The following is a 19212-nucleotide window of genomic DNA, read 5'->3' as shown; positions in this document are numbered from 1 at the left end:
CAAGAGCACCTGGAAGCCAACAATCTCCTAGGCCTCAGACAATCCGGCTTCCGCCCCAGACATGGAACTGAGACAGCTCTACTAGACTTAAAAACCCAGATCGAAGTGTTAAAGGACAACGGCAAACTTGCCTTGTTACTTCTACATGACCTCTCTGCGGCCTTCGATCTGGTCAACCACCAAATCCTATGCAAGCATCTTCACTCAGCCGCCCACTTCTCACCATCAGCTACGGCCTGGATCAAATCATTCCTGAGCAATAGATCTATGCAGGTCTTTTCTCAATCTGCAGCTGCTGATCCCCGATTCACTGCGGCGTCCCCCAGGGTTCTTGTGTGTCACCAACGCTCTATAACGTATTTACAAAACCACTATTTGATGTACTTGACTATCTGGGTGTCTCCTATATGAACTACGCGGACGACACCCAGATACTCATTCCTATCACTAGTGACTATGTGGCGGACACTAAGGCCCTGAATGAGGTCTACCTGGTCATCCAAGCTTGGATGGCGCAACACCAGTTATGCCTCAACGATGACAAGACCAAGCTCCTCATCTTGGGCACTACGCAACGTCTCAGTAAACTTGAGCCATCATACCGATCATTTATTATCGATGGCAACACCATCCATGTTTCGAAGAACACCAAAACTCTTGGCGTCTATCTTGACGCCACTCGATCACTAACCCGACAAACAAACGCAGTCAGATCCTCTTCAGCCTACACCTGCAAACTCATTACTGCCTGCAGGCCATTTCTGACTACACCCAACACTGTCACCTTAGCCAGAACTCTCATCATCGCCAAAATTGACTATGGGAGCGCCCTCTACCTTGGAACGAGCCAAGAGAACTTGAACAAACTGCAAATTACCCAAAATAACGCTATCAGAGCAGCCCTAAACATCCCTCGTAACCATCACATCTCGGAATCCAGATCTAACCTACACTGGCTACCGGTCAAACAGAGAATTGCACTGAAATTCTTAGGCCTCACCCACAAATGCCTAGCTAACCAAGCCCCACCATATCTTTGCAGCCGGCTTTCCCGACACGCGCCTACCCGCCCGCAAAGAACGGCTCAGACCCACTGCCTAACCATTCCCAGGTTCAAACTCCAAAACGCGGGTGGATCTAGCTTCCCCGTCCCAGCCTCTAAGCTTTGGAATGCTCTCCCTCTCACCATCCGTGCGGAAGAAAGCTTTAACGCCTTGAAATCTAAAACCAAATCCTGGCTCTTTAACCAGCCATGATGCCTAGACCCACTTTGGCAAACGCTTGCCCCAAGCTACGTCTGTATATTTGTATATATTGCTTGTATGCCCTGATTACTCTGTACTGTAAATTTGTTGAATATATGTAACTGTTTGCTCATGTAACCATGTCTAAGTTCCCTCCTTCCAGGGTGCCGCAGCTTACAGAAGAGGGGCGTGGGGATTCCGACTTTGAAAAATGAACAACACGCAAGAAGGGCGCAAGATTCACACGATAAATCTGCGGATACATCCAATCTCCATTACAAGGAATCCGTACCATAGTTTTCTTCCAGCTCTGCATCATGTAGCTGTGATCGCTGACCGCAGTTTTCCAGTTTGCAAAATTCTTCGGCCACTCCTCAGGGACAGTTTCTAAAGGTTAGAAAGATGAGAAGTGATTAACCATGTGCGCACATCAGCTGGTCACGTGTCATATGCACAGCATACAGATAAAGCGACGAGGAGGGGAACCTACAACCATAAGAGCCTATGAAGTCTTGGATGCTCCCAATACCGAACACAATGGTCTACCTGAACGCTGAAAGGCACAGAAAGAGGGCTCAGGAATCCAGGGGCCAGAGGCCACGTTAAATTAACAGCACTGGCGTCTAATGCGGAGCCAAATCAGGAAGTGCGCTCGGTTAGCACCCGATTTGGCATTACGTGCCCCACCTCCCACATAGTAACTTAGCACTTTGTAATTTAGTGATGAAACCACGGTATGCACATTCTGTAACATGGAACCTATGTGCATGATCCTCTTGCGTGCATTTTCAGAGAGAAGGCCCTTTCCTCCCTTGAAGTGGGAATGTCCCCTGCAAATCAGGTCATATCTGCATTCCAAGTCGTATGCCACGTGACCAATGCTTCCGGAATGTGGTCTGCAAGCTGCATTACCTTCCGGAATGAGTTCAGAATGCAGACCACCCCATCACATGCTTTTTTCAGGCAGCCATGAGGTTGTGCTGGCTATAGTGGGTCTGGTGCACTCGCTGTTATTCTTCTAAATCCCTTCGAGAGTCCACACTTTAAAGGCAGATACATGGAAGGACAGAGGGTAGGGGGTCTACACCCGCACAGGGAGCTCGCAAGACGTGCACTCCGTTAAACCGTGCAGACCACAGAGTGCAGGTGCGCAGACATCCAGTGCTTTCCTGCAGGTGCGCTTTATAGACTAGGTTTCCGCTTGTCACTGTGACAAGCACAAGGCCAGTGGTCGAAGTGTACAAAAATAAGTAGTGGAACTATATCTGCAAGACAAAATAGCATTGGACATTTAGAAAAAGTAATGAACACCAGAAAAATAACCTGAGAGAGAAAATCTTTCAATAAATAGGCTGGCAAAATATAAAAGGTGCTAACCTTTTAAAGCCAGCAATCTGTAGTGAAATATTCCATGGAAAACAAAATCCCAATATGAAACAAGTGCTTGTGATCTTGTGGGTAAGCGTCTGCACTGGGAACATGACAACCTGAATAAAATCCAGGTATCCAAATACTTGAGCAACCATACCAACCTAAAAAAAAAAACCAAGGGGTTGCATCTGCCCTCTGAAATGTTCAACTGTCGACCCACGTGTCCTTTACTGGTGCCCTGAAAAGCAACCACAACCAGGGGCAAATAACTGCACCGATGTCCAGGATTGCTAACTCTCTTGCCACATTGTGGGCAAATACTCATGACTTACTTGCCCTCTCATTTCCCCGCCTCACCCCCATGGCAGCACTTTTGTAAACATATGGATAGCAAATAAAATAGCTCCATGTCTGTTTTAGCAACTATTTGCCATGTATAATGTATGCTTTTTGTTGGAGTTTGCATCAGTGGTTTTACTTCCTGTAATGTCAGTGGGTGCAAAGGTGGTGTGTAATCCCTCACTGGACATTATCAAGCGTCTGGTGTGTGATGACGTTGCCATAACTAGAGCCATTTTGGTCAATTGATGTCTCGTTTTGTTTCCATAAGAATTAATTCCCAAGCCAGTGGTACCCTTACAAAATTGAAGAGTCGTTGCCGGGTCACTCTGCCTTCATTATTTCCGTTATGGTTCGGTCCTTACGGAAATAATTTCTTTATGAAGTCGGAGTGACTTCAAAAAGAAACAATTTCTTTTTTAAGTAATAGGGCTCCCCTCAACCCCATGACGTGTGCCTGTGTGAGTTTATGGTGAACAGATGCACACTTAAATGTTTAGGTGGCTGCCTGTTTCAGTGTATGATGAAAGGGTGCACAATTAAATGTAAGGGTGGCTGCCTGGGTGTGTGTGCCTGTATGGTGAAAGGGTGCACACTTAAATGTATGGGTGACTGCCTGGGTATGGTGAATTGGGTGTGTGCTTGTATTCAGGGGGCGGAACAAGACCTTCATTAAACTTATTTGTGTGGGGGCATATAACATATGTTTACCTTCTAATGAGACTATTCTAGTGCAGCTTCAATGTTACAAGCAGTTAATACAAGTATGAAAGCACCCACCTATGGCTGTGAGACCCTTCTGAACTGGAGACTTTTCAGCCCTTTAAGATGAGTAGCAATACCCTTGAGATGGATGGGGATGCAGATTTTAATCGAACATCAATAATACAGACGACTCAAATAGTTTGGCAAAAAGATTGTCTGTTTTAAAGTAAGTAAGTAAAACAGGGAGAACAACAAACATCAGCAATCACTCGATACTCAACTCTCAACTCATTTAAGAAAAAACACATTTTTTATAGACCAAATGTATCACTACTGAAAGTGTAGACCTGCGCCATTACCAACATCATCCTATGTGGCAAACCTCTAAAACCTATCGGGAAACAGGATTGGCTCTAAGTGAACTACTAAGTGTAGGTGTAATATCTGTATAGAGTAACAGAGAGAAATAATTGGATAGTCAACACAGGGTGGGACAACTAAGCCATCCCTTCAAAATGGCCACTATGAACGTCACTAAATGTACGACCTCCCATTGGTTACACAACTATAGGACCCCCAGCTACGTGGTCCTCTACAATTGGTTGGCTACTAACCCCTGTCAACAACTTTCCACCTATGTGAGCAGCATGCAGACTGAACAACCAGGTGCCGGTGAGCTTGTCTCGATACCAGCTACCCACCAATCAAACGGACACTCCATCATCATCTCAATGTTTCAGTGTCAATTAGTGTCTGAAGTTGGCCCTGAGTTTGTACTGTTCTCTGGGATTTTTTTAAGGAGTATGGGTACTGTCTGGCTTCCATGTGTAGGCGTGATCTCCTCATGCGTCCAACTTTCTTCCATCACGTGACTGGACACCATGAATTGAGCCTTTCTCGTGTATATAACTTTATTTTCCAATAGTCCTCTGACGTCTTTGTTTATACTTGACCTTCTTGAACAGGAGCTTCTGTTCTTTCACGTTAATTGTATCTAATGTCAGCCAATTTTAGTTCTGATAAGACGTTGGCTCTTTGGCTCATCCAACTCCTTAGCTGAAATATATTCTGTTTAATGCAATTGCTTTTGTAACTGCGTCACTGGATTTGAGGTCTTCCTCATTGTTCAAGACAAATATATACGTAGTGGAACCTTAATTCCTTATTCAATCCATATAGATCTATGAGGTACATATGTATATGTTGGCACTTGCCGCAATCTATTTACTACAAGCATTTGGCTAGCTTCATGATTGCTTTGCTGCTTGCGTTCCATTGCATCTTTACACGTTTAAACTAACTAAATATCTTCATCACATTTGTGGCATAAGTTTCTTCATCTTGATCCCAAAATGTCACTTATCCTTAGTACTACTTCATTCTTCATAAATCATCTGCCTCTCAGGTCTGATTATCTTCTATCTATGGGATCGATTCAGTTGCAAATGACGTCACCATTCAACCTGGTCATTTAGTTTCTTTGTTTCATCAGGAATCGCATACAAATGGCCATCATATTGTCTTGGATGTAGGTATGGTTTCCTTAATGGATACTTTACTTCCCATATTCTCTTAAGTATAGGCATTCTTATGGGTACTGCAGAGAGTCGTTGCTCTTCTTCTTGCCTTCTGATTGGTGTAGTATCTGTTACATATTTTGGTTCATACTTCTCAGGTAATGTAAGCGGGGTAGGTGGAGTGGGGGTACTTAGCTCCTACTCTACACTCCCCGCTCTGGCCGATTTATTGACCACTCTCATATCCAGACATCCTAGTTTGAAGAAGTGCTTCTTGGGGACCCATATTTTTTTGACTCCCTTCAGGCATCCAGCTGACTTCACATGTTCATCTTTGTTCCATGTCATGAGCGTGCACTGTCCACTTGGACTGCAGTAGATCCATCTTCCCACATATTTCCTGTGGTCATTTGGATACAGGAACTTAGTTCCCTCTGGTGCATGGATGCTAGACTTCACAAATTCTCTGATATCTTCATCAGATAGGTCTTTAGGCTTCCATCCTGGTTCAACATCGATCATGATCTTCATCCCTATGGCTTTCTTTGCTGTCTTCTTACATTACGAGATTATTATCTTTACCACACAGAATCCAAGCATCACTAGCAATATCAATGTTCCAAGAAATTTGAACATATCTGCCATCCATTGTGGAACCCATGAGAAGTGATTTCCAAACCAGCTGTCATCAGCAATATCTTCAATTTCTTCTATCATCTGACCATGAAGTTTCGTCAGCATGTCTATGGCCTCTGTCAAAGTTCCATTTTCGTCATCATGAGAAGGTATACATGTGCAGCATGATTCTCCAATTTCAGCACAAACACCTCCATCCATGGCTGCAATCATATCCAGGACACGTCTGTTCTGGAGAGCCATTAATCTTACAGCTCTTAGTTCTTCTCTGATCGCTTTGAATAATTTGATAGTTGTGTTAATTGTCTGCAGCAATTCCCATCTGGTGATTTGTAACCACTTTGTATTTGCTCCGACCTGGATTCTTGGCATGAAGATCATTGTGAACACTGATGAGGTCTGGCTGAACAGCCTGTGTTCATACGGAATGGCATCAAAGGCTTCTATTGATTTAGCAGAGAAATAATTCTCTCTCTTTGGTCAATTTATCAGCTCCACAGATCTCCTCCTTAGATGAGCATCTGCTTTTGGAAAACTGTGAATGTTCAGGTCACATTTAGGAATCACCAATGCAGGAACATGGACATTCACTATTGTGCAAATTCCTCCCCAGTCTTTAGGCAGTCTGATGTAGGCTTTTGATCCACAAGCCCAATAATGATCCATTATTACTGCTGTTCCATTCCTGGTGCATCGAATATTCGTCCACAGTTCTGATTTTCTCCCATTTTTCTTGTACCATTGTTCCTGAAGAAAAACGTAGAACTTTCTAATGGTACTATCTGCAATGGTCATCCCCTGTCTTCGACCCATGTCAGTAGTTTAGCAAACTTTGGCCATAATGGCTTGCATATCATTTGTGCATTCTCAATTGTTTCTTTATGGTATCCAATGATCATCCATGCTCTGCAGATCGCCACTCCTTTTTCCCATCCGTCTGGTGATACTGTTCCCCAAATTTGCATTCGTCCTCCGTTTTTCCATCTGCAAGCTTCTTCTGCAGTTTTTCCTTTGACATCAAGTTTTTTGTTCATTTCTCTTCTGATTTCTGCTCCTTTTACTCCAGGTTTCTCATATCTGATCACGTGATTTCTCGTCTTTGCATTGTTTGTTGTCTTTATATCTTGTATGTAGTCATCTTCATCTGGATCTATCTTTTCAGTTGCCCATTTAAGAGTAGCATTGCTTCCCATAAATTGACTCTTGTCTTACAAAGTGCTATGTGCGATAGGCAATGTGCTGTCTGGACATCAATTTCAATTGCTATGAAGATTTTTGACTTCCCCATGCTGTATGGCAGGAGTGCACATACGAAGCAGTCTTCCTCTGACGTCATTCTTCCAACTTCTTTCATGTGTTAGTACCATATGTTGTTTCCCACGTGTGCTGTCTAGATAATCATTTAGTTCATACATTTTCTTGGGTGCTTCTTTTAATTCTCAACGTCTTTTTTTAGTTTGCTATAACCACATCTCTGAACACATCGGTATAACTTCTTCTGGCTGGTTGATTTGCAGGAACATCCATCTGGTTATAGTAGAAAGTTCAACAAGTCTTTCTTTATCCCTCTGTCTCTTTCTGGCAATGGCTATAAACGACCATATTGATTCTGCTATCATCTCTGCATGTGATTGTCTTGTGGGACTTGTGCTTAGGCTTTTTGTCACTGGATCAGGTGTGTCTGCATGCATTATGTGTGTGGGCCCAACCTTTGTCAATCCCTTATTTTGCTTGTTTTGCCGACCCTGTCTCGGGCGTTCAAAAGTAATGTTTGAAGCAAGTGCTATGTGTGATGTATTGCTAACAACATTCATTTTAATCTCAGGTATCTGTCAATTTGTTCTAGGGACGGGAATGACTACAAATGGCCTGGGTTGTTTTGTGGTTGCCACGTTTACCTTTTCTTTCCGCTCAGACATATATATAGGAATTTTTGCATCATTTGCTCCTATATAGAAAGCAGTTCTAACTGTCAGTGAGACGGCAGCACCTGCTTCTAGGGCAGTATGACCGTCTGTCCTCTTGGGGCAGCACAAAGTTGCTGCTCTGGTTCCCCATTTCAATCATTTGATGCTAAGGAAGGAAAAATATTTTTACTGGCACTGCATTTTTAGATTCGTTTCTGCAACCTTGTCGTCTTCTACAGCATTCATCCTCTATCAGCTTAGCTGCTTTCTGGAACCAATTATTTTCCAGCAATCGTGGTGCAAATATTCCTTTATCGTGACAAAAGATGATTTCTGTGGGCTTCGATGAATTCTGCTTCATTAACAAGTTCCCAATCTATACCTCGAATCTGCTTCAGACCAGATGACAATGTAGTTTCCCTGTCAGCATGACAAAGTGAACAAAGTTTTAAAGTTTTTTGGCCAAAGGACATTGTAGCTTCCATTTCAACTTGAGCAAAGTTTTTAAGTTTTTACCACTCCTTTGATCTGTCCCTCGGAGGAAAAGTTTCTATACAGTTCTGTGGTTTCTCTCAGAATAGATCGCCATCTGGATTATTATGCCTTCCAGGATCACATTCAGATTTGTAGCATTTTTTGGGTCCCTTAGAAATGACACCCCATCCATGTGCCTTCCAACGAGATGCAGGTAGTCTTCAATTAAACGAAAGAACACCGCACTGACCTGTCTATGTACTGGATTGGGTGATAGGGGCATTTGTGCTTTCTTCACTGAACTCAGGCAATTTCACAAATTCTTCGGTGATGGTTACAAGCAGTTATCTGACAATTTTTTCGTTGTCAGTATTGCCAAGGAAATCTGGTATGCGACTAGTTCTCCCCACCAGTCGCGGATAAGAATGCAATACCAACTCAAAGTAAGTGAGTATGTGCCTAGAAAGTTCATCACTGGGTAACACCATAAGTAACTCCGAACAAGAGTTCTGTTTGGAACAAATCTGGATACTGTATTCTTTTCCAATTGCTGTGTCTACGATCAAAGTTTGGCATATCCTTGCTTTTATCAAGGCTTAAGTGTGCCTCAGTCCAAAGTTAATAACATACTGTGGCTTTCACAAATGCAAATCTTCTTTTACTCTGCAACTAGGATGCACAGAGTGTTCGAATGTGTCCTTTTACTCTTTTATTTGTAGCTACAAAGGGAGTGTCCAAATTAAGCCACAGTCTAACTAAAAGTTCTTCTTTCTTTCCATTTGACAGGTTATGCGTCCTCCTTCCTCAACATGGATCTCGTCAGCACGTGCAGTGGTTCTTCCCCGATGATTGTAGCTTCTTCCCGGTGGGGTGTAAACAGAGGTGTCTCTCTGGTGTAGATCTTTGTGTCATCCAGGAAGATCCAAGCTCGCCTAGCCTGCACTTTGACAGCAGTGGCGTGACATCCTCGACAATGAAAGGACTGTGAAAGTGGGGCTCGTCCCACTTTTTCCTTGTATGGTTGCGAATCAGGATCTTGTCTCCTGGGTAAATTCTTGGGCATATAAATTCAGGAGTTTGGATTGTTGAAGCATCTCCTTCTGAGTTCTGTACTGCTGTACACCCTCGTCTCTGCAACTGTCCTGAAATTACCAAAAAACTAGATGTTAAACAGTTCAAGTAGTTTTGCAATTCAAGTCCTAACACTTCTGATGTTGGCTGAGCATCACTTCTAACTCGGGATGGAGGCATTAAAGGAGTTCTCATTCTCCTGCCAGTCACAATCTCGTGCGGCGTAAGATGGTGGTCAGAACCTGGTTGTTTCCTTAATGCATACAATGCCTTTGGTAAGCAGTGCAACCACCCTTTTTCCAAGTAATCTTCAACTTAGCTATTCTTTCCTTTAACAGGCTGTTGAGCTTTTCACAGATACCATTTCCTTGCGGATGATAAGCCGAAGAAAACGTATGTTTTATTCCGAGCAGCAAAGTAATCTGCTTGAAAACTGCATTACCAAAATGCGGTCCATCATCTGATCTCATTACTTCACACACCCCCCATCTGGGAAACACTTCCTGCGCCAAAAACTTGGCTGCACAGGTAGAATTTGGGTGCGTACATGGACCTGCCTCTATCCATCTGGAAAAAGGACATACTACAACTAAAAGGTATCTGTATCCATTACAAATTTGTATCATGTCAACATAGTCGATATGCAAGTGCTGAAAAGGGCCAGGTGGTCTTGGGAGCACCCCCCTCACTATGCGTAGTGTCTGCCCAGCCATGAACTGCTGGAAAATTATACAATTTACCATAAAAAATGCAACATGTTCCATTAGGTTTGGTACAAACCAATCCTCTGCAATAGTTACAGCAAGATTCTCCCTAGTTGTATGTGCTGGATAGTGTAATTGTTCTAGCGCTGTCTTTAATAAGGCTATAGGCATTACTGGTTTACCAGTGCTGTCTTGTCACCATAATGCTTCAGAGGGGTTTAAAGAACACACTCTTTGCTTCCATAAGTTATTTTCTTCTTGCGGTGCCTCGCCTCGGAGTTCTACTATCTGTGCTTTAGACATATGATTGTATCCCTCGTCCACATTTAATATTACAGTCATTCTTGCATTTACATCAATGGTTTGAACATTCATCATTTCTATATCTGTATTCACTATGCATTTAGCTTTAGCATCTGCTGCTTGATTTCCGCACGAGATAAAATCTGTCCCTTTCATGTGAGCTGTGCATTTCACGACTGCTGTGCCCACTGGGAGTTGTACTGCCTTAATGAGTCTGTCCAATAGGGCTGTGTGCTGCACTGGCGTGCCGTCTGCTCGGAGGTAGTCCTCCTATTCCAGCGCGCTAATCCTGCGTGCACCGTTGACGTCAAATAGGCGGAGTCGCTGTACAGTGTCACTTCCTGGTCTGCATGATTCTCGACTGCGAGTATCAACGCCAATAATTCTGCAGCTTGTGCTGAATAATGAGATGGCAATCGATTACTCACGAGCACTTGAAATTCTCCATTTGCCAAATGTTTCACTACTACGGCACCTGTATATCTTTGCCTGTCATTTTGATTGATTCTGAAAGAACCGTCAATGAAGACAATCTCTCCTGCAAGTGCATTCTCCTTTACCCTAGGGAGCTCATCACAGACCTCTTCATAGTTTGCACAATCGTGTATAGGCTCTCCTTCTATGATTGACTCAGCTATAAACATAGCTGGATTCACTATTTTACATCAGACTATTTTAATTGCTGGAGTCGATATGATTACCTCGTAGACAGAAGCGATTTGAGTAGTCAACGTGCCTTTTGCTTTTTCTAAAATTGCGAATAATGCACATTCAACAAATAACGTCATGGAACATCCCATCACTATGTTTATTGCTTTCTCTATACCGAACGCGGCAGATGCTAAACTTTGTTCGCATGGAAAGCGACCTCTCATTACTGGGCCCAAAATTCCACTGTAATATGCACAGGGTTTGTACCCCGATGTAGTTCTCTGTGCAAGTACTGCTGTCATAAAAGTACCATCCGTGTGCGAGAATAAAAATAATTCCTCTGCCTCATTGGGGATCCCTAAAACTGGAGCCGTTCAAATGGCTTTTTTCAGTTCATCAAACCCTTCTTCCATTGCCTCAGTCCACACAATTTTTTCTTTCGTAGCCTGTGCTTTCTTTAATGCCTGCAAAGTGGCCTAGTGTACGAGCTGTAGTCAAACACCCATGCTCGAACATAATTGCATAATCCTAGAAAACTCTGCATCTGTTTTATCGTGTGTGGATTGGCTGTTTTTAAAATGGCCTCAGCTCTTTCAGGAGTAACTTTCTTTCCCTCATGTGAAATCAATTGGCCTATGTACAACACTTCTTTTTGACAATATTTTACCTTTTTCTTGTCAACCTTATATCCTTTGTCAGCAGGTATAATCATCAGCTGAACAGAATTGTGTCTGCACTCTTCCTCTGTGGTGCTGCAGACTAAAATGTCATCTACGTATTGCAGCACAAAGCTTTCTAAAGCAATATTGCTCAAGTCCATCTGGAGGACTCTGTTAAAAATCGATGGGGACTCAGAGTACCCCTGGGGCAGCCTTGTAAGTCTTTATGCAATGGGATTCAGAAAAATGCATTTTTCAAGTCAATCACCGTGAAATATGGTGCATTAACAGGTACATTACATAGAATCGTAGCCGGGTTAGGGACTAGAGGGAATTTAGCCTCTACAATCTTGTTTATTGGACGAAGGTCTTGGATTAGCCTCCACGAGCCCCCCTTTGATTTTTTAATAGGAATAAACCAAAGTATTACATGGTGTCTCTGACATCACTAAGATACCTTGGTCCATCATGGCAGAAATTGTCTTGAAAATTCCTTCATCTGCCTCTCGAGACATGGGATATTGTTGTGCTTGAGGTAAAATTGCTTCTCGTTTCAACATAATCTTCACTTCCCAACTCCTTTCAGTAAGCCTACGTCATAGGGGCCTGTAGTCGGCGGGACCTCTCTCAATCGATTTGACCCAATAAGTAATGCACATTTCAAATATCACGAATTTGACAGATTTGTCATCTCCAAACAAATCTTCGTCAGTGACGTCAGTCACTCTGCGGCCTTCCTCGATGACAATTACTGGGCACCATCGTCTACCTTTGTCATCAATTGCATCAAGCAAAGCCATATTTCCTCGGACTATAGCTGCTTCTATATCTAGGGGGAAAATGTGCCCCTCTTCTTCATCCATGGGTATCTGTGGTCTAAATAGAAACTCATCTGGTATTCTGATGGTTCTGCCTACTAGACCTGGCAGCCATGTTAACAGAATGCGTACCCCATAATGGAACACTTTGGGTTCCAATGGTATTGCTCTAGGCGCTATTTGTCCTGCGTATGCCTTGGTCATTTTGCATAGGTTTAAATAATGCATTCCCGGTGTTGAGCATATTATGCCATCGTCTGTAAATTAAATGGTCATTCAATTTTGTCATTAAATCTCATCCCAATATGTTGACAGGCGTTTGCCTTGAATAAAGTCGTGGCACCTTCATATCACACTCTCCTATAGAGACTGGTAAATCTTCTGTAAAAGGAATACGACTCATTGCTCCTGTAAAGCCCTCAGTATTCATTGCATCGCCAGACATAAAAAATGTGCCCTCACGTATAGACGAGCGTGTTGCACCCGTGTCCACTAGGAAGGAGTAAGCTTTGCTGCCTATTACTACGTCTATCCTTGGCTCCTCATGAGGATTCGTGTAATAGATAGGACTGAACAGATCAGGTCCTGTAGTGAGCCGTCCTATTGCGGGTACAGCCTCACTCCATCACTCGTGAATGGATTTCCTCCATCAATAGTGACACCTCCTATTCTACGCGTTATAGGCTGCTCTGTGTTTGGCTGAAGTTGTATAGGAGATTGCTGCAATTGTCCTTGTGGTTGATTACCTGTCATTTGCTGTGGTTACAAGCCTTGCTGCACTCTTACCGTTTGCTGTTGCCCTGTTTAATCTTGCACAACTATTTCCGTTCTGCTGTGAATATGCAGGTGGATTTGGCATTCCCTGTCTTGTAAACTGAACATTCTGTACCATCCCTTGATTTCTACACATGCAAGCTATATGCCCTGTCATTCCACATATCCAACACACAAGTGGTTGTCTTCCGATCTGCCCATTTTGCATGTTTTCATTACCATTTAGAAAATTCTGAAACCCTTGTTGGTTGTTCTGAAAACTTCCTTGATTGTTCTGGCAGTATCCTTGATTACCTTGCCAACTTCTCCCTTGATATCCCCTTCCTCTTGGAGCATACCCATTATTTGTCTGATCAAACTGTCTTTGATTATTTATTTGCGGCATAGGTACTGTTTGCTATGGGTTTGATCCAGCCAATGTTAGTTAGCATTGCCCCATCAATAGCATATTTAGATAACTTTTTCTGTACTAACTTTGCTTCTTCACATTTTCGTGCATCGTTTTTGTGATTCTTATCCTGTAAGAGCCTGCAATAATGTGCGATGGTCAAGTGAATTTCCGACCATGGTTTTGCTCATATCCCCACTAATTTCTTGAGCTGTTTTTGCACTTACTCCGGCATCCCTTGGCATAATATATGGTAAATAAAAGGTATAGGCTACCCCCAAGGCTCCCATGTTTCAAGCGCACATGCGTCTTGAAAACTTTGAATATAAAGCAACAAATCCTCTCCTTCTTTCATCTTTCTTGTCATTATAGCTCTCATATCGGACGTATCTGGATATAGCACTCGAAGCGCTTTCCAAATTGCTGCTCTACAGTTATTAAACGGCGCTCCATCATGCGCGTTGTTGACTGTAGTCACACCACGGTACTGCTTGCGTCCATACGTCATCAGCTCTTTCACCAAGTATAATACCTTTAATATCTCATATAGCTAATGTATTCCCTGCCATCATTTTTTCTAACTCGTGTATCCATTTTCCAGCACCAGAAGTTAAATTTGGGAGTTTACATTTTAAGTTTTCCCTGTCCATTTGGGGCCATGGTATATACTGTGGCCTCGCTCCTCCTTTTTCTAACAGGGGGAACTGTGATGCTCCAAAATCATTCTCATCTCCCATCATTTGTCTATCTACTGCTGGAGTAATATTCCCAAATCGCTGTCTACCTGGCAATGCTTAGCCTTAGCCTGCTTACATAAGGCGGGGACTCCCCCCCTCTGACCATGGGGTTGCCCCTTATGTCAGTCTGACTGTGTCAGTGACTGTGATGCCTTAAACATAGGAGGTAGTTTTAAATCCGACCATCTTACTTCTTTATCCAAAGGCGGATGTTCTTCTAGCTCACTTATAAAACTCCTAACTTCCCTCGAGTAGGTTTCCCTTTCTTCGTCTGATACTTCTTGTGTCCAACTTGTGCAACTCCTCTCATCATTATCTCTATTTATTGTTAACCTAAAGACAGCTCCTTTTGTTTCGTACTATAGGAGGCTTCCTCCATGTCATACAACTGCGTACTCTCAAGACGCTCATTGGTTCCCTTCCTTTGTGCTTTTTTCTGGGCTTGCATTTCGTGATATACTTTATCGATTGTTTCCCCAATGCTTTGCAAATCAAATTCATCTTCCAGATTTACTCCAGAAGTGCTTGGAAATGGCTCAGATTCAGGAAAGAATTCCTCTATGTCTTCCCAGTCGACCCGTGGATTGGGATCTCTTACTTCACTTTCCAAATACTCAAGATCGAGTGCTCTCTGTCTCCTTTTGCGTTCCATGTCATCATCAACTTCTCTGCGCTTTCTCGCCTCTTCCCTTATTTTATCTTCCTCTTTCCTTTTCCTATCCCTTTGTTCATTTGCCCTTCACCTTTCCTCATCCCTTTGCCTTTGTATTCTTTTCGCTCTTATCCTTTCCTGTTCATCGGCTTCTATTCTTTTCTCCTTTAGTCTTTCCTTTTCCTCAGCTGTTCTTCTATTATCACACTTTCTTTGTTCTTCTGCTCTCTCTTATTTTTTAGCTTGCTCATCTTGATATAACTTCTCGTCTTTGTCTATCTTGTCTTCTCGCTCTTTCATCTCTCAATCGTTCCTCCCTTTCTTTGCCTCACCTGTCTTGTTCGTCTTGATCTCCCCCTTTGTCTTACATCTTCGATGCCTCTAACATCGAGTTTAAGTAAAATCTGACCTCCCAACCATTCGTTCTGTATAATCGCTATCTAATCAGCTTGATCCTTATCTCCCTTCCATCCCTTTGTTTCTCTCCTTTTGTATAGATAGAGATGTACTTGCTTGATCACTTCTCTCCTTATTGCAGCTCTCCTTGTCCCTCAGGACGACTCTGGAGGTTATATCTTTCTCTGTGTCTTTCTCTGGGCCCTGGTCACTACTTTGCGTAGGTGACTCATATGACGGATTGCTATATCCCGTTGCTGCTTTAAGTTCTCTTAATGGGTATAACCCTTAATTTGTCTTAGTCTCGTCTTTTATTTCAGACGGGGCGGGCAGAGCAGAAGCCTCTTCACCCCCCTCTTGGCATATGTTGAGTATCCAATCTAAAGAAGGCTCCTCCTCCTTCTTGTGTTCATACATCTTCCAAAGCTCTAGATTCGCTAGGCGCTTTTCTAACTTTTTTCCCATATATGCAGCATGCAAATATGTAGTCATATGCTGTAGAACTGTTCTCGATAAGTACCCACCTTGGGGCCACGGCATAAACATTTTATCCGCTGTCCCTTTAACCCATTCTGCACTGTAATGTTTAAAGTTTGAGCGCGTGCTTTGGTAGCTGTTTGCAAAGATGCACTAATGGCGTAACTTCTTCCATTTTTTACTTTTATTTCTCTTTTTATTACCACTTTGCTATTCCTTAGTTACAGTTCTCAATTTTATATTTCAATCTACATACACTTATGAGCGAGCACCAATCGTTGCAAGCTCCAATCCCGTATAATGCAATTTTTTACTTTAATCTTGTTAAAAACAACCATCAAAGTTTAATCTTAAAATAATCACTTTTCGCATCTTACTTTCACGTTTCTTTTCAACCACATAAAACAAAACAGACTGACTTGACCAGTCACATGTACGTGCACCTTACGATCCTTTCCTTAGGACTCATCTTACCCTCTACAGTACTTGTACCGACTGGAACTTAAGCCAATTCCCTTAAGAAAGTCTTTAAACTTATCTCATCTCCTATATGTCCCTCATAAAAGTGGGCTCTGAATTAAGGCTTCTGCTAGCATTCTTTAAAATCTAGGAACAGGGTGTATCCTTATAGCGTGGTTACACCTCACAACTATTTTCCTCGTATATTACTTGGTAACACTCAAGTCAATATCATTTCCCATATACATATATTTTATGCTTTACTCTTGCATTATGTTTTATCCTGCCTCCCTCCATTACTCTCCATTATTTACTACACATGCATCCCTTTTTTGCCACACTCTTTGGTCTTTCACTCACCATTCACAAAGTTTCGTCTTCGGACCCTCGGGATCACCAACCTTCGTTACCGCCTCTTCGAGCTGCTTTCTGATCTGCTTCTCGTAGATGTGGGAGGGGTTCATATTCAAACTAGGGGTCACGTCACACCCAACTTGCAAGTTTTTTAAATCCTATTTCTAACCACGATCTATGGGGAGTTTCACGTCCTGTCAGCCGAATGGCAAAGGTCGTGCAATATTGTTGAGACCCTAAAGTTTACTTACGTCGACGGCCAAGGTATCTTATCTAACCATCCTCTCCGCTACCAAGTGAACTGGAGACTTGTCAGCCCTTTAAGATGAGTATCAATACCCCGGAGATGGATGGGCATGCAGATTTTAATGAAACATCAATAATCCAGACGACACAAATAGTTTGGCAAAAAGATCAACTGTTTTAATGTAAGTAAGTAAAACAGGGAGTGCAACGAACATCAGCAATCGCTCGATACTCAACTCATTTAAGGAAAAACACATTTTTTATAGACCAAATGTGTCACTACTGACGTGTATACCTGCCTCATTACCAACGTCATCCTACGTGGCGAACTTCTAAAACCTATCGGGAAACGGGATTGGCTCTAGGTGAACTACTAAGTATAGGTGTAATACCTGTATAGAGTAACAGAGAGAAATAATTGGATAGTCAGCACCAGGTGGGACAACTAAGCCCTCCCTTCAAAATGGCCATTATGAATGTCACTAAATGTACGACATCCCATTGGTTACACAACTATAGGACCCCCAACTACGTGGTCCTCTAGAATTGGCTGGCTACTCACCCCCCAACAACAACTTAATACCTACGTGAGCAGCATGCAGACTGAAAAATCAGGTGCAGGTGAGCTTGTTTCGATACCAGCTTCCCACCAATTAAACGGACACTCCATCATCACCTCAATGATTCAGTGTCAATTAGTGTCTGAAGTTGGCCTTGAGTTTCTACTGTTCTCTGGGATTTTTTTAAGGAGTATGGGTTCTATCTGGGTTCCATGCGTAGGTGTGATCTTCTCATGCGTCCAACTTTCTTCCATCATGTGACTGGACACCATGAATTGAGCCTTTCTCGTGTATTTAACTGTATTTTTCAATAGTCCTCTGACGTCTTTGTTTATACTTGACCTTCTTGAACAGGAGCTTCAGTTATTTCACGTTAATTGTATCTATGGTCAGCCAATTTTAGTTCTGATAAGACCATGGCTCTTTGGCTCATCCAACTCCTTAGCTGAAATATATTCTGTTTAATTCAATTGCTTTTGTAACTGCGACACTGCATTTGAGGCATTCCTCATTATTCAAGACTGCTATGTACGTAGTGGAACCTTTATTCCTTTTTCAATCCATATAGATCTATGAGGTATATATGTATATGTTGGCACTTGCCGCAATCTATTTACTACAAGCATTTGGCTAGCTTCATGATTGCTTTGCTGCTTGCGTTCCATTGCATCTGTACACGTTTAAACTAACTAAATATCTTCATCACATTTGTGGCATAAGTTTCTTCATCTTGATCCCAAAATGTCACTTATCCTTAGTACTACTTCATTCTTCATAAATCGTCTGCCTCTCAGGTCTGATTATCTTCCATTTATGGAATCGATTCAGTTTCGTATGATGTCACCATTCATCCTGGTTATTTAGTTTCCTTGTTTCATCAGGAATCGCATTCAAATGACCATCATATTGTCTTGGATGTAGGTATGGTTTCCTTAATGGATACTTTACTTCCCATATTCTCTTAGATATAGGCATTCTTATGGGTACTGCACAGAGTTGTTGCCCTTCTTCTTGCCTTCTGATTGGTGCAGTGTATGTCACATATTTTGGTTCATACTTCTCAGGTAATGTAGGTGAGGTAGGTGGAGTGGGGGTACTTGGCTCCTACTCTACACTCCCATTCACTTCCCTGGCATGCAAGTACTAAACCCAAATCACGATTTCAATTTCCTAAAAAATTATACATTTGAATGCAGGTACTAATCGTGAAATGCTTTACATTAGTAATTGCCAGGCCTTTGTTAACAGCAAAATCAAGGTGCTGTTTAACATATGTGTCCTGTTCTGTCTGGCAACGGCTCTGTAGGTCGGCCAGGTCGAGTCAACATAGCCTAAAATTTGAGGTGGGGTGTAGGGGACAGGGCAGGGCTGACGTCCAGTCAGTTCAATGGTGTTGTGCCACTACTTGTGTTTATCCCTTGGTTACTTATTGGTAATCTTCATTACTCATAGCCCTACTATTCCTCGTCCCAGTATTTGTGTATGAGGCAGTTTGCCTCATACACAAGTACTGGGACAAGGTAGAGGGACATGGAGGTAATGCCTGGCTCAGTTACCTGTAAACTTCATCACTCCTGGTCCCATTCTTCCTCATCCCAGTACTTATCTATGAGACAAGGAGCCTCATACGTAAGCACTGGGACAAGGATGAGGGATGTGGAGGTAATTCTGGACCGAGAAGCTGATTTTGGGGGTTGGGCAGAGGGTGGGAGGGAGAGAGGATGTGTGGGGGTGTGGGGTGGGACGGGGGTTGTGCGATAAATTATAATG

The 19212-nt window shown here is 42.7% G+C and overlaps 1 protein-coding gene across 3 annotated transcripts in view; it reads right to left on the bottom strand.

Annotated features, from left to right (window-relative positions):
* SEMA4D (semaphorin 4D) overlaps nucleotides 1–19212 on the bottom strand; it is a 974222-nt gene that overhangs the window by 46291 nt on the left and 908719 nt on the right. For all 3 annotated transcript variants that reach the window (XR_011280337.1, XM_069625652.1, XM_069625653.1), the window contains one exon: nucleotides 1537–1631. Coding sequence is in view for 2 of the 3 variants with exons in the window: in XM_069625652.1 (XP_069481753.1) it covers nucleotides 1537–1631 (95 nt within the window). In the remaining variant the exon portion in view is untranslated. The remainder of the gene's footprint in view (nucleotides 1–1536; nucleotides 1632–19212) is intronic.

The sequence above is a fragment of the Ambystoma mexicanum genome, chromosome 6p (genome assembly GCF_040938575.1).
Source record: "Ambystoma mexicanum isolate Mex_15411 chromosome 6p, UKY_AmexF1_1, whole genome shotgun sequence".
In the NCBI taxonomy this organism is placed as follows: Eukaryota; Metazoa; Chordata; class Amphibia; order Caudata; family Ambystomatidae; genus Ambystoma; species Ambystoma mexicanum.
Note: the sequence above shows the minus strand (reverse complement) of the source record. Positions and strands in the feature narration are given on the sequence as shown.